The sequence below is a fragment of the Schistocerca serialis genome, chromosome 1 (assembly GCF_023864345.2).
Source record: "Schistocerca serialis cubense isolate TAMUIC-IGC-003099 chromosome 1, iqSchSeri2.2, whole genome shotgun sequence".
NCBI classification, from domain to species: domain Eukaryota; kingdom Metazoa; phylum Arthropoda; class Insecta; order Orthoptera; family Acrididae; genus Schistocerca; species Schistocerca serialis.
Window position 1 is genome coordinate 947,192,689 of NC_064638.1, and position 23,200 is coordinate 947,215,888.

The 23,200-nt window shown below is 40.3% G+C and overlaps 1 protein-coding gene across 5 annotated transcripts in view; it reads right to left on the minus strand.

Annotated features, from left to right (window-relative positions):
• Positions 1 to 10,644, minus strand: part of LOC126412613 (calcium-transporting ATPase sarcoplasmic/endoplasmic reticulum type) — a 94,876-nt gene extending 84,232 nt beyond the window's left edge. For 4 of the 5 annotated variants that reach the window (XR_007575326.1, XM_050082301.1, XM_050082309.1 and 1 more), the window contains exons 1-2: positions 10,434 to 10,644; positions 6,997 to 7,183 (exon numbers count right to left, since the gene is read on the minus strand). Coding sequence is in view for 4 of the 5 variants with exons in the window: in XM_050082301.1 (XP_049938258.1) it covers positions 6,997 to 7,114 (118 nt within the window). In the remaining variant the exon portion in view is untranslated. Of the gene's footprint in view, positions 1 to 6,996; positions 7,184 to 8,563; positions 8,589 to 10,433 lie in introns of those variants that run through there. The other variant, XM_050082293.1, reaches the window with a different exon arrangement.
• Between the last annotated feature and the right edge of the window lie 12,556 nt (positions 10,645 to 23,200).

Here is a 23,200-nt window from a genome sequence, read left to right on the forward strand (position 1 = left end):
CACACGATACATACAACTGATTTAGCATGAAATCGATCCCAACGAGTCAACATTTGAAAGTACGACACATCGAAACATTGTGCATAAGCTTTAGTTACGCATATGAATTGGTAAACAGTCGATTTAAATTTCTGGTGAGTTCTCAATGAGTATAGAAACGCTAACGCTCAAGTGTACACGTACATATGCTTACATTATTTTGTGTGTGTGTGTGTGTGGGGGGGGGGGGGGGGAAGAGAGAGAGAGAGAGAGAGAGAGAGAGAGAGAGAGAGAGAGAGAGAGAGGACTACTGCACTCATAGGACGGCTGAAGCTGCCGCTGGGGTTGGCTGGTATTTGTGCGGCTCGCGTAGTGGCTAGCGCGCAGATAACGGAGACCTGGCTGGCAGGCGCGCGTCCCGTTCATGCCTTGAAATAACTCCGACGGCCTGACGTGCGCCGCCACCGGCGACGGTAAACATAGAAAGTAGACCACACATCGGCCGGTCCGCACTTATCACAGCCATCTGCTGCTCGCCAAAGAGATGTGCAATATCAAGGCCTCGAGCAATTCCCGATACAGTAAAATACATACAAATTATTATACGCGACCCCTATTCGCTCGTAAAGCTGCTAAAAAATAGTTCATTCGCGAAAGTGCAATACTTTGCAACAATTAGCACCCCTCCACCCAACAGGTATCGCAGATCTTAAATTAACTGCTATCCTACATGCTGTTGATCTTGTCCAAAGCAACTGCAGTCTACTCCTTCAAGATGAAAACATCCCTTACATTTCATGGATGTATGCATAATGCCAACTGTATGCCCTTTCAGTTGATCAGTATTTTTGATTAGCAAAATATCAATGTCATGTTAACTTTCTTACACTCCCACTGGTGAAATAAAATTATTCTCCGAGCATTCTGGATGACCATTGTTCCTCTCTATCTCATGATAACCAACATGGCACAAGGGACAGAACTTTTTCACACAAATCTGAAAGTGCACAGTAGTGATAACATATGTTTCATAATAGTTGCATAATACATTTTCTCAGTAGGTCTACTGACAGGTCTTTGAACAGTATTAAATATCTTTAGGCACATATGTGGTGGATATGGAAATTAACTAGGTAAATTCATTTGTTAGCAGCCACTTCACATATTGGAACTCTAATAAGTGATTTCAACACCACACATGAATTGTCTATCAATGGCAACATACTCCAACCAGGTTAGATGACTGGTAATGTTGCATACACGCATGATCCGAATTGGATACTGACAGTCAACTTAATTGTCACGAGTCAAACACTTTCTACCCACATTGGAAACCAGCAGTTTCCTTATGTTTCAGCATAAACCAAGGCCCAGTTACAGATTTGGTAATGCTGCAGGACAAGGTGATATAAGGTCACATAAAAAGTAGGTTTAATTTGCATGTAGATGAGAATTTACATCTTAGTCAAGCCTCTACATCAGTTGGTCACCATTAAAAGCATTTGAAACTACAAAATAAGAGCACTGCGTTCAAAAATTTAAAAAAGAGTACATTTAATGTTTGAAATGTCCTCGTTGTAATCAGAATGATACCATTAGATTAAACATCAAAATGAAATGAAATTTATTCTTTTGAATGAGAAAGACCTATTAAAGAGAACTTGCCACATGAAAAAATGTTCCATAAATTTCAAGCAACTCCCATATCTACTCTTACATTTTTGAAAACTACATCTTCAAGTCAGTCTCTCTCTCCCCCCCCCCCCCCACCCCTTCGACACACACACACACACACACACACACACACACACACACACACACACACACACACACACACACAGAGAGAGAGAGAGAGAGAGAGAGAGAGAGAGAGAGAGAGTACACCACACGTAATGATGGGAAAGGGATCCTGAATATAGAAATTCCCTTTTCACGTGACAAAGAGCATAATATGATATATAAGAAGGGTGAGAAGTGTCGGATGCTGAGGGATCACAGTGAAGAAAACAGATGCCATGTACATGTGAGACAGACACAGCATTAGAAGCACCTGAAAGAGTCTGAATGGAGCCCCAGTGCAGGCTTCCATTTGGTTGTCCAGGCAAACCATGCAATGTTAGAATTTGAGGCATTCAGATGTGACAGTGGCCTAATGCTGGACTGCATAGTTGGTTCCAGTTGAGCATGCCTGACTATGACAAACTAGGATCACAGTATTGTGCTCCACACACATCACAATCACTTCACATCTGCACCTGCCATCCAAGACCAAGTAACTGATTTCCTGCAACATTCTGTGTCACCATGCACCATACGTCGGAAACTAGCGGCAGCTGGACTAGAGAATTACAATCTTATGTCTAAGATGCCATTAACACAACAATACAAATGGCTATCTCTACAGTGGTGCCATGGCTGAGAAGCATGAACTGATGATAATGTTGGATTGTGTTCAGCAATGAATTGTGGTTCTGCACTATGCCAAATGATCACAGTCAGCAAGTATGACTTCAACAGTGTAGAGTATGATCCTTCCAATGTTTTGGAGAGGGGAAAGTGGTGCTATTCCTGGCGTCATCGCATGGAGAGCCATAACTATCAATGATATAGATGAAATGTGATCCACATCTGGATGAAAGTATGAAATAATTAACTAAGATGTTCAATCTTTAGTAAGCATAAAATATGGTATTAATTATTTTGTGTACTTAAAAGGGCAAGTAACAAAACCCTGATATTAAAAAAACTCAACACAAGAATTAAGTCCACTAGTCTACTGTACTAAAAATTATTTTGCAGAATTTATGCTGAAATACCCTCACAGACCCAATAAAATAGTGATAGCAGAAAAGAAACTGGTAACTTTTTATAAAATCTCAGAAAATATTCATAAGTATAACAACTGAATCTTAAATGTCAGAAGAAACTACACAACTTGCAATGATGGGAAATGGATCCTGAATGTAGAAGTGCCCTTTTGACATGAATAGTATACAGTGTGATTGAATGGTTTTGATATGCTATTCAGAAGAATGACAACAGATGGAAGAATGTAGAGATGTGTCACTACTAGCAATTCCACAAAAATGCAAAAATGTATTAAATTTCCAATATATGTATTTTTCATGACTAAGTAACAACTCACATAATGTAAATTGCATAATATGGTACTCATTCAGACATTCACTTGCTGTTAACTGGAAAAACCAATGCTAACAAGCAACAAAGAATCTTCAGATGTTTTGTGAATGAAACCAGTGACTCCCCACCCTGAAGTAATTTAGGAAATAATGGAAAACCTAAACCAGGATGACTGAATGAGATGTTGAACCCTATTTCTTCCCATATAATCAATTGGGTAGCTGTACCACAGCACTATTTTTGCTACCAATTACTTAGAATTAGGGTGCAAACTACTCTGAGTTTAATTACTACTCGATGTTTAATTTGTATTAGTGAATTTTCTGTTGAATACCATGGTATTTAATAAAGATGCAAAAAAGAATTGGCTGTGGCCTTTTTAGCTCTTTCTACTCTAGACTGCAGTGGTTTTCCTCTGACAAATCTTGAATTTTACCTCATCTGATATCACAATGAAAACAGAAAACTGAAACTTTCATGTACACAACTGTAAATGTGAATACAGAAAATTAATATTCTGACTGACAGAATACAAAAATCATGTTACAGCAAAAGCAGGACAAATTTGCAACTGGAAGAAACAACAGACAACATAAGGGGTTAAGAATTTTATTCTATGGGTCAGTGTTGAAACAAGAACACTGGGATATCTCGCGTGACTGTGTCTACTGTTACACAAACAATTCCCTTTTTTTGCATTTTATAAAAGTCATTAATTAGGGGTTAACAAAGCGAAACTACAGCCATCAGTGTATAATTTAGAGTAGTTTTCTGCAACTATGCATTTTCAATCAACTGAACTTTTAAGAGATTTTTGTAGAATTGGTGCCCAATATTCATTTTTTGTCATCTGCATAAAAAATCCAAACCCAAAGAATAATTTAAGAAATTTTTCACCCTTGCTTTGAATATGTACCACAGTAAATTTATAAGATATAGTAAAATTTTTGAGGCAGTGAAAATATAAATTACAAATACTGTTCTATGATTAATGGCCGTGACTACTTAACAACAACTTGCAGACTGACTCAAAGCTACAATATGGGCCTATTGCATTCCTGCTCAGTCATAGTTCCTCAATGATTCGAACAGGTTAGTGCAGCATCAGTGCAAAAGAAAAAGAGGCTAATCTTAACTTTTTCATCACTGAGAGATATGTATTCATGTTTCGTGAACTGAATTCAATGTGTTGGGGTAGGAAAATTATGTGGGTGGGTGGGTGGTTGGGTGGGGGGGGGGGGGGGAGGAAGGGAGGGAGGTTTCTGCACTAGCTATACCACAAAATATTTACTGAAAAACATAAAGAGAAACATTGCTAAGCCTCTGTTATTTCTCTCTATTTCAAACTACATTCAGTTTGTTTCATAAGACTGTTTAGTGTGATTGAGTGGATTGCCAGGCTACAAATCCAAGGGTCTAGGGTTCAATCCCAGTTGGCCCTAGGATTTTTTGTCACTTGCTGTGTATTTTACTGTAAGCAGCAATTTGTCAATGTGAGCATTGTTATGTTGCACTGCAGTTTGGAGTCCACTTCAATCTGTGGATTCCCCTATAACTGACTGGCTATGCCAGTTTGAAGGTGGGTGAAAGGTAAGGGCATAGTGTCTCCATCAGGACCATGTATTACATAGCACTGCAACCTTGGGGTTGTAACCATTAAATTTCAGTTAAATGATAAACTAGACAAATGTTCAAGGCTGTCAGTTCGACTAAACACTTAGGAATCACAATTACAGACAACTTGAATTGTGGGAAGGTAAACTAAAGATTGTGTTGTTGGCAGAACACTGAGAACATGCAACAGGACCACAAAAAGAGACTGCCAACACTACACTTATTCAGCCTCTGCTAGAATACTGCTGTGCTGTATGGGACTGATAGAAGACATCAAAAAAAGTCCAAAGAAGGGCAGCCCGTTTTGTATTACCACAAAATAGAGGAGAAAATGACACAGATACGATAAACATGTTGGTGTGGCAATCATTAAAACAAAGGCATTTTGTGTTGCTGCGATATCTTTTCATGATATTTCAGCCACCACCTCTACCCTCTGAATGTGGAAATACTGTACTGTTGTCAACCTATGAAGCAAGAAATGATAATCATAATAAAATAGGAGAAATCAAAGCTCATACACAAACATTTACACTTTTGTTTTTCCCCTTCCACTGTTAAGGAGTGGAATGGTAGAAAAATAGTCTGGAGCTGGTGCAAAAATCCTCTGCCAAGCACATAAGTATGAAATGCACAGTATAGTTGTGGATCTTAGGCTTAATAGAAGCATCTTGTCATGACTTACTAGTAAGCTGAATTAACAGTTAAGAGCTGTTATCCTGTACAAACAATTTTTAATAGATGGCTATTTACTAAATACAACAGTGAGTAGTGCAATGGAATGATGATACTTGTGTTAAAAATTAGTTAGTTAATAGAAAATTAAAGAGAGCTAAGTGTATTCACAAGGCACAGCACTAACTTTCAGTCACACAGTTGAATCATAATATGAGATTATTCTTTCTGTTTCATTCACAGGCACGCATTTTAAACAATTCTATTTCAAGCAGCAAGCTCTTAATGACATTTTTCTATCAAGACGATTGGATGATGAAAGTAACGGAGTCTGTAGGCATTCTGAGTTAATAAGGATTCTCTAAACTTGCTCATGAAAAGGAACGTCCTAAAGTGTGTTTTTAACACACTAACTCCATTACCCATCTGGTTACAAATCCAACAAAACATGTCAGAAACCCTTTCATTGCCTCTAAGCTAACCTGCTGAGGATCCTCAATACAGGAAATGCACAGAAGGACAAGTCACACAAGAAAGGTGTATCCAGCCTCCCTTTGCAAATGAATTGCACCTCAGCATATTAATGTTATTATAGTGGCAAACAACCAATGACCACCAAAGGTGTAGTGTATCTACCAAAACTACCAAACCAAGTCAATTTAAAATAAACCGAAAAGCACAGCTACTGGCGGAGAATTCTTCAAGTTGTCTACTAAAATACACATTATTACCCTGAATAATTAGCAGCAAGCACACCAGCAACTGCTTTTCTGTCAGAGACGCAAGACATAAGTAACCTTTCTCCTTTCCTGTTACTGACACAGCAGACAAAGCAAATTAATGCTGCCTAAATAAGTATCATCATAAACTACACTCATATGAACAATACAAAAGTGATCATCTTTGCAGAAATAGAACGATCAGAGCAAGAAGAAAGTTCATAGTTTAACATTTGATTAACAATGATAAAATGAGGGATGGAGGATAATCTCAAATTAAAAAATATATAAGGAAATCAGCACAATCCCTTTCAGAGTAACCACAATGACTTTTGTTGCAAATGATTTTGAAAAATCACAGAAAACCTAAACAGGAGTGGCTGCACCTTCCTAATGATTGTTTAGTGCCACAATTAATGAACTATCCCACTTGATTTGAGGCACAAAATCAAAATTAACAAAGCAAATTACAGTGCAGTGCTTTACTTTTTCTTGCATTGATAAAACTCTGCTATTTGTAAAAGATTAACTGAAACAAAGGTAGCCAGTAAATCTCAGAATAAATGTGTAAGTAGTAGGAAAGCGAACCTACGGTTTACCTACACTACAGCTGCAGTGATTTGTTTCAGTATAGTCATAACACGGTAAGTCTGTTCAAGTAACGTCAGAAGTGCCTGTTATCGACACATATTTACCCAAGTTGGAAAAACACTTACACTGGATCTTGACACTAAGAATTCATCTACATATACACGGGTATGCGAAGGTCATTGTTTACCCAATATGATGAAAACAATCCCAGTCTCTAGAATAGAAGTTTAACACAATTTTCTGTGTTATGTTATGGAAAGAAATATCAGGCACTTACCATTAGGGCCATACTTCTCCTGGTACTTCTTCACTTGATCTGGCGTGAGGCCTCTATCTATATCAACATTGAAGTAATTTACTACCTCCTCCACAGTCTTCACGTGAGCGTCCTCCATGGCCACTCAGTTTCTAGTGCACTTCACGAGCTCTTTCTTGTGTTCATTAACGCACTTGCAGCAATAGATCTGTAAGACATGAGGAAAAAGACCCATCATTAGTTACATCATAATAATTATTCCAGGAATCTATTTGAGAATGTAAGCTATGTTTACACTACACAGATAACAGCATGTATTTCCTTTTGTTTATAATGCCCGATAATAATACGCAGGAAATGATACATAAAGTGCCTATTCCACTAACCGGACTGTTCGGTTAGATGACAAAAAAACTAACAATATCGTTCAAGTTTATCGCTACACAAGGACTGATTTCGCAAGTTAAGAATAGAGGCAATGAGCTGAACTTCAGTGTTATTTTCATCTGCGTACTGCCAGATCAACATTTTCTCAAAAAGTCAGCATGTCTAACTTTCTAAAGTGGCAGGCGCAACGGACGCTTTCAGATTCGCATACTATAAAATAATAATCACGAAAACAATATGCTACGAAGCTTCCTTTGTAATGACAAACAGAAACATGCTGCGCTCCTAAAACCGGAAATGAGATTGTAGAAACTTACCCGTATTACCTCTTTTGCAAGAAACTTGGCACAGAACAACTCTTTAACTAGACCTTCAAAGCACTGAAGGAGCACTCAAAAACACAAAAATTGGGAAGAACTGATATAATTAATATCATAAATAAACACAACTAAAACTGACGCAGACCCTCTCAAAAAACCACGTCATGTTAGCACATTTTGCTCACAGCATCACTGCCTTACGGTAGGCCCAGCAGTTGGCTCTGCTGTCTGGTGGCCGCTTTCGGCACTACCACTACGTTACTCAACTGTTCTGAATTATTCCGAAACCGCAAACGTCGTTAGTTAGTACATCTGGTTCCCTCAAACAAAATCAAAATGATTTTACGTCCTCACAAACTTACGCCTCAACTCTAAGGTTGCATAACAGATGCTACGCTAAATGAGTGTTTCGAAACCGGTGTGTCTCATGTGGTCGAACCTTATTGGCGCACTGCTTCTGTCGTTTCTAGCTGTTGCTACGGCGGAGCTTTCAAATGTGTTATCGTAGCGACTATGTCATTTATGTGCTACGTGTATGTACTCTTTGGTATTCCAGTTTGCAGAGAGCAATCGATAAGACACGAATCGCTAGAAACTATATTGCGAACTGCAAATACCATTTTTGAAACTTGCTATTCACCTATGGTCAATAAATCTTGGGTAGTCGTAACATAATGTAACATCGTCTACTGGTCGTAATTATTCGCAAATATCGAACACACACTCTACAATTCCTACAACTGCGTTGACTGAAGATAAATTTTCCAACGAGTAATCATTCTATTGAATGATCCTAAAAGCAACACATTTGCAAATATACATCATGGCTGGGTTTAATGAAAATTCTTAACTACCATAATTCCATAGGTATAAAGTATCACCTGTGCTATGTGCTGAACCGGCGGCCAACTTAAAATCCGAGCACAGTCTGCAGATGTCCGCTTGGACCGCCTCATCATTTCCCCCGGGAAAGAGCCATGCTGCCAAATCGCTTGCCAGGAGCGAACACTTTTAGCGCATTGGGATGGCTTTCTTAATTATTTTGGCAAGTGTAGCTAGAACACGATGTGCCAATAGACAAGGTAGGAGGGGAAAATGGGGGAGGGGGGAGGGGACGAAGAGCGAGGTAGACCATTTTTAACTTAGGCTTCCCATGAACTATTTGGTCCCAGGCGAGTGACATATTCGCTAAGCCCTGCCAAAACATTCCCGAGCACTGTTTCGTGGTTGGCATTAACGGAGCATCCACACAATATTACGCAAGGAAGGTTCACACAGTATACAATGGACAAAACACAGGGCTACAAACACTTTCTTAAAGGTAGCAGCCGTTTCGTTTTATAGAGCATTTTCATGACTTTGTACGGTACTAAACTAGAAAAGCTGCATATTCGGCTGAAAGGTTCTGTCAAACCATATTCTTTTCCTTTCTTTTGTAATTTATAACGCAGTCATTTAATATTAGCTTCTATTGCTCATATTCCTACAGAAAATCTTACGATATAAAGTCTACAAATAACTCACATTTTGATTCGTGCAGCATGCAAATGAATGATTTCATTCAGGTCTTCTAATCTAGGTCTTCTAATCTTATATTCAACAAAAATATTGGCAGTAAACCAGAAGAGTGGAATTTCATTAGCATTGCTTCAACTGGGGGAGTCAAACCAATAACATCGAAACGATTCATTCATCTTTCCATAAGCAGAAGTGAGCACGAAAAACGCGTTTAAAAATTAGCTGTAATTTTTTATAAACGAACGAAAATGTTTCTGACCACTGCACAACATTCACTGAGTCCAAAGGAATGAAAAAACTTATGCAGAAGATTTCAGAGATGAAATCACAATGATTGTCAAGGAGAACGAAGCTTGGCAGCTTACAGGTAAGTGCCTTGGCATGCGCAAAGCGCTTTTTGTAATGTCGATGCGGGAATTAAACATCAAAAGTGTTCGTCTTTAAGCTAGTGAAAGCACTGAAGCATTTTTGGCAAGGATTCACTGACCATACGCATTTTTTTAACAGAACCTTCCGCAACTTAATTAGGCTTTAGTTAATTAAAAAAAGCTTTATTCTGCCAAATCTTTCACAGCGTTGTTGTGATACTCTTTGTTGAATCAGGCTAGAGACAATACTTAAAAACGATTCGCCTGCTGTCCTTTGGAATGGGTCATTTCAAATGGCGCCACTATTTAATTACGAACAAATTTGAAGACAGCTCAGTGAATTGTTGGTAGATTCGGATGAAGAACAACTAGAGACTAGGCATGAAAGTCCTCTACATTTCCAGACAATCAGGAAGAAAATTTCAGATATCCTACATAAACTGTCAATTCCCTTTTATCTTTCTCCATTTCGCCCTGATTCCTCTGTTTCAGCAACAGTCTGGAGAACAGGAACTAGGAATACGAAATAGACACCGCCAGATCGCAGGAACTTGACAGTGTTGCCAACTTAAACGCTTGCACAGCATACTTGTTGATGCACGTATCCAGCGCGTTGAAATGTCGTATAAGAAAGGCGGCCGCACTGACGGACTATCGATGTCAGAGCCAGAGGTTGTGGCACTTCCCTTCGTGTCGCGTCCGCTCTCCGCACTCGACGCCCAATGTTAACGGCACACTCCAAGTACATAGACCGCGCACTTTATCTTCACCGCTACAATCCTCGTTGGCTTCATTTCATCACTCCGCGTCGTTGGTGTAGGATCTCTTAACATAGTAAGTCACCTATAAAGGACACTGAACTTACCTATAAACACTTGAGAGTTAGTGTGGTCCCTGTTGCACTTGTTTCGGCAAGATTTTTGATCACAATAAAAAGGGTTAGTTAAACTCACTCAGGGGCCCCTAGTTCCTGGGTTTGCGCTAAACCCCTTTTATCATAACACTCAAAAACTCCCGAAATATGTATATAAAAAAAGGCAACGCCTGCGCTGCTGGACGAAACGGGGCACCATTACAAGGCGGTCCGCACTTAAATAAGCTCCGCACGCGCGCCATCTGTCGCGAAACTCTAAAAGCTCGAGGGGCATCTGCCAAAAACCCCTTCCACCGAGCAGCCGCACTTCACTCGAGCCGTGAGCGGCCAGGACGCTCGCGTATTTTTGATTAGCCAACAAATAACTCGCAAGGCGAAGCCTTTCTTTCTTCTCAGAATCCACCCTTAATTGCGTCCGGCTGATAATAAATGGTTGCCGGGCGGCGTGAATTGGCAGCTGTTTGTTTCTCATATTGCACAATGTCTTTGGGGTAATTTGCTAGGCTGCTCATGATTTCAGCGAAGTCTTATGAGCATATTGCCTTTTCTACGGAAGGGACCGAGCATATGTAGCACTTGTTGGAGAAGAATGTCATTACCAGTTGGTAGACATAACACGTATGGCCTTGCAAACACTGTCGCCATCCTCACAGCAACGCAAGCTTCACACGTGCCGTTTACTTCTGTCCTTCGACGGGAAATTGAAGGGTTTAATCCAAGAAGAGGATTTTTTTGCGTATTATTTCGTATTTACCTTATGAAGCCTCCCCATCTGTCTGATCGGACCCAAGACTCCCAGTCCCCTTATTGTTGTACTCCAATTTCAACCTCAAAAATTGTTACCGTGAAATTTGTTTACATGACAATCCTAGTTACATACCAAATGAAAATCATATTATGGTTTGACGATTCAAAACAGCAGTGGAATGGTACGACATCGTGCAAGATTGCGAACTATTACAAATTTTAAAAAGTGAAAATAAGTAGCATTGAACATATTCATTACCTGACATTGTCATTTCTACTGTTAGGGGCAAATACCAACTGTTCATCATTGATGATGGTCTCAGCCACTACATAAGTTTCTTTTTCGCCGTCCGAATGTGTTGCATCTCTGTATACCACCTGATCAACAAAATCTGCAGAAATCGCCTTTCATCACAAAAAAAAAAAAACCCGAGCAGTGCAAAAGGGTACTCTCAAATTGCAAATGAATGTGCTCAGACCTAAACTAGTACGACACTACAGTACTGCTACAAAACTGCTTGTCACAAATTGCAACGATTAAACTATAAAGACAACGAAAAGACAAATTTGCTAATTACATATGTCATAAAAAAAATCTGGCAGGTAGGTTATCTAAGACACGTGTGTACACACCCGCAGCATAGATGACACTACGTAGATAAAGAAAGTGGGGCGAGACAACACACCATTGACAACGATGAAGAAAACGATCTGCACTGTTCTATTTTTTCCTTAAGTTATAAGCCAAGATGTAGAGTTCCCATACCAACAAAAGAAATTATGCAGACGGTAATTATCTGAATTGTAACTACAAAACTACGAAAAATAGTCCGAGACTACACTATCCCAGCTCGGGTTTCCTGCAGTCGTAAAGGAAAACATAGTTCAACGTTTCACGATGAAAGAAAACAGCAATAACGAAGGTACAGGAAAATAAACAAAACCACAAGAACCAAATACAGTTCAATAGATATTTTCACGCAATCAGAAACGTATTTCTAAACTACGGCTGGAAACACACACATCAGTCTTTTCCTTACCCTCTCTTCCAGTAGTAGGCCATAATAAAAAAAAAGGAGTATCAGATTTACCAGGAACGGAAAGTATATGGACATAAATAAGCACGTAAAATTAAAATTAAAACATAAAGAGAAAATATAAATAAAACATTATCGAGCATTGGTACGAGAATTGACGCCCGTAGAAAGAACGGGAATATCAATCGCCACAACTGTCAGAGAGTGTTCATGCCGAAAGTCAAAATAGCCATAAATCATCAAGTAAACATCAGCATGTAGAGGTGTTTCAGAGTACATCAAATCCTACAGACTATATGATGCCAGAATTTAGCACACCTCGCATCTATTTGTGATGTGCACACGAGAGACAAATGATTTATGTAACTGTAAAAAAACTAAAAAAAGAACTGTGAGTTAATTACGTGTTTTATTTTTACTTATCAAATCTTGTTCTGCAACTGTCTTCTATTCCACTGTTAAGAGTTACATTGTGTAACTGCAGTTAGTATTTTCCCATTGATGGATACGGGGAATTTGTTCGAAACAGTTGGTTATAATGATGAAGTGACGTATTTGTTTGATGAAAATATTTTATTAATGTGTCTCCAGTGAAGCTCATTAGATATATAGGGAACTAGGGCCTGATGCATGAAAGAGGACAAGTGAAGCTCATTAGGTATATAGGCAATTAGTGCCTGATGCATGAAGGAGGAAGGTAGCTGCCATTAAAGAAAATCTGACAGCTGTCTGCAGTAAGAAAGCGATTGAATAGCAGTATTCGCTGAATAGCTATTATGTAAAAATGAAATGAGCAGTAATGTTAAAACGACGTTACGCAACCTAACCAACAATGCGTGACTGTGGAAACACAATCATTCTCACAATTCGAGCTACATCATATAACAGGAGGAAATGAAACTTGCTGTAACTTACTTTATATGCGTATGTGAAGAGCAAAACGTATTGAATGCTGCAGACGTACAGTTTGGAAGAACGTCTCGCTTTAGAACACCTGTAGCAGAAAGATGCTATTATGTAATTTACTATCTTATCACGTTACAAATACCTACTGTCACGTGATCTAATCGCCGCGTGTGCAGTCTACATGTGGAGCTACCGAGAACAAACAGACTTCCAAGAGATCCAGAATTATTGCATCACACGAGAACACACGCACAGCGTCGACTGACCTGCAGAAAAACGCTGATTTCACTAAAAGATTACCATTTAACATAACTTTTGCCAACAATGTTTGCTGAAATGCTTTTTAAGCATGTAGGCTGAAGTGTCTACTAGAGCAAACGCAAATGAAATATGTTTTTATTTTATGGTGGAGGAATTTCTTGTACACTGTTTTCATGTACTAACCTACACATATACGAACGTCGCTTGACTATACGAAATTTTTTTTCACACGTTCTTGCATTTTACGTTAGTTTTACACCAATGTTGACAAACTAAACTTTGCGGCGCCGGGAATGTTTCATGTTTATAAAATTATGTTTGAGGATAGTGTTTGTATTATCTCACTTCTGTATTTTTTTACTGATGTTGCCATTTTCATGTTCCAGTTTAGACCTAAAGATGATCTGCAGCGCAGAGAGAGAAAGGTATTCGGTAGTAAAACGTTGTGATTCAGACGTTGTTTTTTATTACTCCGGATGTAAACTGAATATTTTGAGGTAGGGAGGCAAGATCGGAAGTGAATATTCCAGGCGATACGGGTGTTTGAAAACGGGACGCATGTCAGGCGCGTATGAGTAAACTGTCTATGTATCACGACCAATGAGTGCCTGACGTGCCGACTTTGGCTATTTTCCTCATTAGAAGACATTTATCGTCGGGGTAGATGCTTAAGAGTAACGTCGGCGTCCAAGCCGCTGAGAGCTGGCTAACGTTCGCAATAAAGATTTACACTCGGTGTGTAAAGCTTACGGATGAATGTAACTTTCGTATGATGTGTCACTGCTATGTAACATAAGTCGACGGAACTTGGGGACACACGCAGAAAGAACTGTTGCAGTATAGTACAGTAGGCAATAAAGAAATACGCAACAGGACGAACAGAAATGACACTTTTATTCAAAGACGATAATTATGTTGATCTCACTGCGGTTTATGATGATCCCCTGGACAATACAAAAGGTGGGAGATGGTTCATAATATGGCGTGTGATTGCACAAAATCAAATGGTTCAAATGGCTCCGACTACTATGGGACTTAACATCTGAGGTCATCAGTCCCCTAGAACTTAGAACTACTTAAACCTAAGGACATCACACACATCAATGCCCGAGGCAGGATTCGAACCTGCGACCGTAGCAGTCGCACGGTTCCCGACTGAAGCGCCTAGAACCGCTCGATCACAGCGGCCGGCTGTGTGATTGCCATGAACGGTAATGCATGCTCTGCAATGTGCTTCCGTGCTGGCCCCAAGGTTGATAAGGAGTCCTTGTGTTAGTACCTTCCCATCCTCCACCAACGTTGTAAGAACTACTGGATGGTCGGTGGTGCATGTGGACAGAACGTTTTCCCAACGTATCACACAAGTGTTCGACGGGAGTTAAGTCGCTGGAACGGCCAGTCCAGTCCAGTCACCGAAAATCCTTTCGTTCCAAGAGCTCCTCCACTTGCTCTGTTGGACGCCGTCGTGCATTGTCATTCATAAAAATGAAGTCACGGCTGAATATACCCCTGAAAAGACGCAAATGGGGAAGGCGTTTCCATACTGGAGATGCTGTCTGCTTTTCTGTACAACGCCCGGACTTCTGCGACGCCTCTGCACGCCAACAGTCTCCGTCCGGTGCTCAGTGACCCCTTTTCATCACCCCTTATGGCCTCTCTGAGAACTTATCCGAGGGGTGCGACTCTTTTGTGGCTTGGCCGGTGCATGCCCCTGCGCACCGCCACTGCTGCTTTCAACCTTTCCTACTGCTACATCCCATCAAACATGGTTCAAATGGCTCTGAGCACTACGGTACTTAATTTCTGAGGTCATCAGTCCCCTAGAACTTAGAACTACTTAAACCTAACTAACCTAAGGACAGCACACACATCCATGCCCGAGGCAGGGTTCGAACCTGCGACCGTAGCGCATCAAACATGAATTAAAGGTAAGAGAACAGCAAGACTGCACGAGTTATCTACTGACGATCACTAGTACCGTCGTTTATCAATTTTATCGACGTAAATTAAGTATCCCGATTAAATGGGAATTTCATTGCTGATCTGCATATCTGGCAAGACTGAATCCGAAGAACTGTCCCGTCGCACTGCAAGCAAACAGTGAAACAAATTGGCTCTAAGCACTATGGGAATTAACATCTGTCATCAGTCCCCTAGACTTAGAACTACTTAAACCTAACTAACCTAAGGACAGCACACACAACCATGCCCGAGGAAGGATTCGAACCTGCGACCGTAGCAGGCGCTCGGTTCCGGATTAATTAAATATGTCTGTATCACAGTTTTTATTGCATGTGCCACTCCTTTGGCAGTGTTGCGAAACTTAAAGAGAAAACTCTGAAAAATAGACGATAAAGCAAGTGAGCGTTAGTTCGGATTGCTCTGCATCTGGACATCGTCTACGCAGCTCAGAGTCCTGTAACTGATTAGCCAATCACACATACATCTTATACAAAATTTCAGTTTTCTTGTTTAGTGTATTACTTATTTGCTTTAGTAAGTGTTGGTATAAAAGTTCTATCTTCATCTACATATGCGTCTGTCGGCGCACGTACGGGTTGGTATGCGTCAAGAGTGAGGTTTAGTGTATTTCACACAGACTGAACGAAAAAGAGAAATATGCAATTTTAAGAAATTTCTATTTTTTATTTATTTACACTTCAAGTTCCGTAGGACCAAATTGATGAGCAAATCTCCAAGGTCATGGAACGAGTCAGTACGTTAAATTACAACATAAAAGTAATAACAGAAAAAAATAAAATGTTTGTGAACCCGAAAAAAGTCAGTCCATAAGTTTAAGTAAACGCAATCAATAATACAACAAGAATCACATTAATTTTTCAAGGAACTCCTAAGGAGTGACCCATGATGAAACTTTTCAGTTTCGATTTGAAGGCGCGTGAACTACTGCTAAGATTTTTGAATTCGAGTGGTAGCTTACTGAAAATGGACGCAGCAGTATACTGTACAACTTTCTGCACAAGAGTTAAGGAAGTCCGATCCAAATCCAGGTTTGATTTCTGCTGAGTATTAACTGAGTCAAAGCTGCTTATTCTTGGGAACAAGCTAATACTGTTAACAAGAAATGACAGTAAGGAATGTATATATTGAGAGACCAATGTCAAAATACGCAGACTCGTGAACAGGGGTTGACAAGAGGTTCCTGAACTTACACCACTTGTTGCCCGAACCGCCTGTTTCTGAGCCAAAAATATCATTTTAGAATGGGAAGAATTACACCAAAAATATAATACCATACGACATAAGTGAATGAAAATAAGCAAAGTAGACTAATTTTTGTGTCGAACGATCACTCACTTCAGATACCGTTCGAATAGTAAAAATGGCAACATTAAGTCTTCGAACAAGATCTTGTACGTGGGCTTTCCATGACAGTTTACTATGTATCCGAACACTTATAAATTTTAACTGTTTAGTTTCACTAATCACATGTCCATTCTGTGAAATTAAAACGTCAGGTTTTGTTTAATTGTGTGTTAGAAACTGTAAAAACTGAGTCTTACTGGGATTCAGCGTTAGTTTAATTTCTACAGGTCTTGAACTTAGGTCATGAACTGCGCTATTTGAAACCGAGCCAATGTTGCACACAACATTCTTTACTACATCAGAAAACAGAAATATTTTAGAGTTATCCGTAATACTAGAGGGCATATCATTTATATAAATAATGAACAGGAATGGCCCCAACACTGATCTCTGGGGCACCCCCCACGTGACTGTACCCCACTCAGACCCCACATCACAGCCATTCTCAACATTGTGAATGAATGACCTTTTTCTGTATGTTGCTAAAGTAAGAGGTGAACCAATCGTGAGCTACTCCCCGTATTCTGTAAAGGTCCAACTTCTGGAGCAATATTTTGTGATCAACGCAATCAAACGCCTTAGTTAAATCAAAAAATATGCCTAGCGTTCGAAACCTTTTGTTTAACCCATCCAGTACCTCACAGAGAAAAGAGAATATAGCATTTTCAGTTGTTAAACGACTTTTGTAGCCAAACTGTACAGTTGATAGCAAATCGTGTGATATAAAATGATCAATTATCCTTACATACACAGTCTTTTCAATAACTTTAGCAAACGCTGATGGCATAGAAATAGGTCTAAAATTCTCTACATCATCCCTTTCTCCTTTTTATAAAGCGGCTTTACTACTGAGTACTTTAATCGTTCAGGAAACTGACCATTCCTAAGGGAAAAATTACAAATATGGCTAAATACAGGGCTAACATGTGCAGCACAGTACTTCAATATTCTGCTAGGCACTCCATCATTACCATGAAGTCCTCAGTCTTCAGTGATTTAATTATTGACTCAATCTCCCCCTTTCTGTATACAGAGGAGCATTTCAAACATCTATCTCGAAAAGGCATTTGCCAAGAAAGTTATGTTATTCCCTGTAGAAACTAAATTTCTGTTTAATTCACCAGCAGAGCTCAGAAAATGATTGTTAAATACCGTACATATATCTGATTTATCAGTAACAGAAGTATTTTTACTACGAACTGACTTTATATCGTCGACCTTGTGCTGCTGACCAGACACTTCCTTCACAACTAACCATGTGGTTTTAATTCCCTCTTTGTTCTACATGATATCCTTATCCCACTAGTCAGCCACCCGGGCTGCCTATTACTGCTAGTACCCCATTTAGAACGTTCTAATGGAAAGCAACACTCAAAGAGCATGAGAAATGTGTTAAGGAAAGCATTATATTTATCATCTATGTTATCGGCACTATAAACATCCTGCCACTCTTGTTTCATGACAAGGTTTAAAAAACTCTCTGTTGCTGCTGGATTAACTTTCCTACATAGTTTGTAATTATATGTGACAGTTGCAGGTCTATGGACTGAAATGGAATACTGTTTTTTTACGTACGTGGCCACTTCTCCACACCGCAAACAACTCCTTGAAAAACAGTCAGCCAATCTGTATCCTGGTAAAGGAAGCATCTAAATTGTCAAATTATTAAGTGGTGCTCCGACATACGAATAATTTCAGAGTGAACATCTATAAGCAGTTCACTAACTTTATCTCTAATACCTTTTATATTTTGATGAAATATTCTAATTCCTTCTCTTCTTGGAAACATGACGTGCTCTGAAGATGAGACCTTAGTTAGAGGGACTTTCTTTAAGCAGGTATACCTATCAGCTGACTTCAGTATAAAATAGGTGCAGTTCTAACACCGACTACTACAGGAATTTTTCCATGAGTGATCCCACCACCACCCACTGCGCTGTCACTTAGAAACCTCCCCTTCCCATACCTATTGAGGTGCAGGCCATGCCTAGTGAAATACGATCTACTGATAGACACAACTGGCACCACTGAAATGTGAGCCATGCCCTCTGCCATCAGCGCCCTCTCCAGTCCCATGTTAAGGCGCCTAACAGCCGCATTAAGATGAGGCCGATCATGACGCTGAAATAGTTGCACGAAATGCACATTAGCGCCACCAGTTTGAGTAGCTATCTTTACCAGGTCGCCACGTACATCATATTCTCCGTCCCTATGAAGACTGTTCCCTGCTCAACCCACTATCACTACCTGATCCTCCTCCGTAAAATTCCTACATAACTCCCCTATGCTGTCAGACACTCGAGCCAACCCTGTACTAGGTAAAAAAAAAATAGCTCTGAGCACTATGGTACTTAACATCCGAGGTCATTAGTCCCCTAGACTTAGAACCACCTAAACCTAAATAACCCAAGGACATCACACACATCCATGCCCAAGGCAGGATTCGAACCTGCGACCGCAGTAGCAGCGCAATTGGGCGGACTGAAGCGCCTAGAACCGTTCGGCCACAGCGGCCGGCCCTGCAGTAGGCTTGACAATGTTGGTGACCTGCAGGGGCGGTTCTGGAAGTCGGTCAGGGGGGGGGGGTGCTAATGGAGGGGGGAGGGGGTTTGGTGGAATGGAATAACGCTTAACAAAAGGAGAGGAGAGTTGGGGTCCTCCACCGACAAACTGGTAAAATTTGGTGTTGCTTAAAGTAATTTTAGGTAACTGTTTTGGAGTTCAGGGTAAAAACTTGTCTACAGTATGTGTGTGCCCGGGAAAATAATACGATTTGACCCAGAGTCAGCAATTTAAGTGTTGGTAGGTATACCTGGCATATTTAGCTTTCTTGATTATTGTAAGTGGTAAGTACATTACTATACTTCCAGTGTATATTAATAAATAATAAGACGCCCATTTTAAGTTAAATGATATTTATTGGTTTAGATATTAAGAAATTTGCCGCTCTTATTCTTTTGTTAAAATGTGTTTGAAATACATTGCAACCTTCGAGTATATTGCTACATAATTATAAAAAAAAAAGATTGAATCTGTTGAAGTAATATATTTGTTGTTTACTGAAGTCATTTTATCCAGTGTAATATGATACTCCATTGGGGGGGGGGAGGCTATAGCCCCATAGCCCCCCCCCCCCCCCCTTGCCACCGCCACTGGTGACCTGGTACTCACTCCCCAACGCTTCCTGCAACTGCTGGCCCACCTCTACCGTGCGAACGAACTAGCAGTAGAACCTTCTTCTTTCTGTTAGACTTTGCAGCTGACTTAGGCTTCCTAACTGCTGAGGACTGCTGCATGTTCCCTACACCTACAGCAGTAAGAGGGTCCTCTCTACTCAACTCTGACAGTTGGTCAAATCTATTACATATACGCAAAGTATAACTGTCTGAATACCTCCTCCTAGCTGCTTTCTCACCAACTGCCAGTTCCCATTCCCCTCCACCCTTTGCCCTCCTCAACCCATCTAGTTCCTCCTTTGCGCTTTGTAACTGCACCTGAAGGGCACAGATCTTACTCTCCTCCTCCACTATCAACTGCTACAAATTCTGCATTTCCAGGAGAGGATCTCGCTAGATTGTCCACTGGCTTCCACATTGCATTCCTCCAATGAAAATACTTTGAACAAATCCCACATCACAACCCACTACTCACAAACCTAAGACAGAATCCACACTTCTAACTCATGGTAATATTTTACAGTACTGAAAAAAACTATATGCCTACGTTACGTAAGTTCATTTATACCAGTGGAACTATTTACAGAACTAACAATAGCCGTCTCGAAATTCTCTGCCTACTAAGAAAGCAACTACTTGTATTAGTACTGCTATACCACAGCTAATACCATTACCAACAAAAGTTCACAAAATTATTGGCTAAAACCAAAAATTCAAGCGGCCGCTGGAACACTCAACGAAGTTAAAACAGTGTATGAAAATTTTGCTGAAAGATTTCACTAGAAACAATAAGAAACGTTATGTGTAAACTAAAGCACGAAATTTACGAAACGACCTCAACGCACAGGAAACTCTAAAAAACACAGCGAGCGAACGTTTCCAAAAGTTCATTAAATCGTTATTTCGCCACAAACAGCACGAAACACCGTTGAAAACTATTAAATTTAATAACTTTATAACAGTGCACAAATAACTTTGTCAGTACTTAGCTTTAAAACCGCTACAGCTGCAACTGCACGCCGCAAAATATAAACACACTACTCGTTATCAGTTATATACTTTCGTCGTATGTCACGTAGAAATTCTGTTGGTCGCTAATTGTTTCCTTAAGATGAATGTTACTCCCAAAATAATCACCGTCAAACCATGCAACTAAGTGTTAATTCTCGTTTCTCTGGCTGGCATACAGTGGAGAGCGCACAAATTTTCCCACATACAGAATCTAGAAGTAAGCAACAGCATTTTCCGCTGCAGAACAGTTACGTTCAAGGTGTCATAACGATATAGTACGAGGGGCTTATAAGTGTTCACGGTGTATGAAAATGAGAGTAGATTACTGTCAGACGAAGTCCGTTGGTAAGGTAGGAATGGCTACTAATAATGCAAATCAGTCCCTTAAAAACGCTCCTACTGTTAAGAGGTTTAGGTTTGGAATGTATAGTCAAACGGAGCAACGGATTAAGCGTCCCTGAGACGGAGAAAGGAGTCAGCGCTCCGCTCATTCTACAAAGCTAGCGCCACCAAGGTGTGGAACATGTCCTGCCACAATCTGTTGGTGAAGTCCACTGAAGCCGTCAGCTGTGATATGATGTGCGTCTGCTGTCGAGCGAGCTAGCCACACACGGTAAGTCTTACTGAATTCTTCAGTGCCCAAGTTGTTAACGTGAGCGACGAAAGAAAACTTTCCTGTTTCCCAGACAACAATGCCACAATACTTTAATCTTTTTCAAAAATTATTATGAGAGTTCAAAACTACGTATAAATGAATGACATACACCGTGAATCATCTAAGACTTGCAACGCAAATGTTTCGAAAGTGGAAAGCGCTATTGATGTGCGGTTTTCACAGAATGAACTGGTAGTCGGGAACTCGTACTGTTGCCCAATAAACAGATGGTAACAGTTCTTAGAAAGTGTATTTTTTGAGCTAACATACACATTTTTAAATGGAACAGTGCCTACTGACATTAACAAACTAAAATTAGCGTAAATTAGAATGTCAATGGTGTTTGCTGCAGGATTCTGGTGCGGGTCGTTTACGAGATATAGTATTTTGAAAAGTTTTCACATCGACTCTTGTGCAGTACCTGTGATGACACACACTAACGAACAACACAAGTGCAAACACTAGTTACGTGGATTCTGACCAGTAACGAGACAGTCGACCATCACAGGTTGTGTTAAAAATGACCACTGCCAGCGGCAATAAACGCTGCCAGTCTGGTATGGAACGACTGCTGCACACGTGCTAGCATTTCAGCGGAAATGTCCGAGCAAGCAGCAGTAATGCGTCGTTGCATATCATCGCGCGTAGTTGGTATGTCCTTGCAGGCAGCGTCTTTTAGCTTTCCCCACAGAAAAAAATCAATCTTACCACCGGGCCGGCAAAGGTACGGGTCCTCCGCGCCCAATCCAACGATTTGGAAACAACTCGTGAAGACATACTGTAGTACTTAGTGCATTGTAGACTGGACAGCCATCATATTGGTGCCACAGGTACCTCATAGTCTGCAGAGGAACGTCTTGTTGCATCAGTGGGAGATGGTTTGTTAGGAGGCTGCAGTAGTTGCGCGTTCAGTGTTCCGTCTATGAAAAACGAGCCTATGAGCTGATGGTTCTCTATCCTACGTCGCACGTGTACACTTCATGGACGCTGACGTCCCACCTGACGAAGTCAACGGGGATTGTCAAGAGACCAGTAGTACATGTTTCGGCGGTTTAAATTGCCATGATTGGTAAATGTGGCTTCATCTCTAAACAAGATACATGATACATCTGGAGTATCCTGTCTTAATGCCCATTTACAGAAGTTAACACGATTCTCACAATCGATTCCATCAGCTCTTGATTGAGAGAGATGTAACAGGGATGAAACCAGTATCGATGGATACAGTTGTCTGACTTATGCCACTTCCTCGAGTGATTGCGCGGGAGCTAACGTGCGGATCAATTGCAACAGCAACATGAACATTAATTTCCCCTTCTTCTATCTTCACTTTTTTCTTCCCTTATGCTGTCTAGGTGTTACACCACCCCTTTGACACAGCTGGTTTTTGTAGCTAAAAGAGTAGGGAATACTATGGTGTATCGGAATCCTGAATAAATCCAACCCGCTTTCAGACAAAAAATGTGTTGCATCTCTCACTGAACGCCCCTCGTGCTTTAATAAAAAGCAGTTCAGATCGCAATAAATAAATTATTTTTAATTCGTTCTGTACGGCCATCTTCAGATCAGAGGGTCCAGATGAAGTGAGGCCGCCTCACGGAGCTGCTGTGAGTACTGACACGTACCTGCCACCAACAT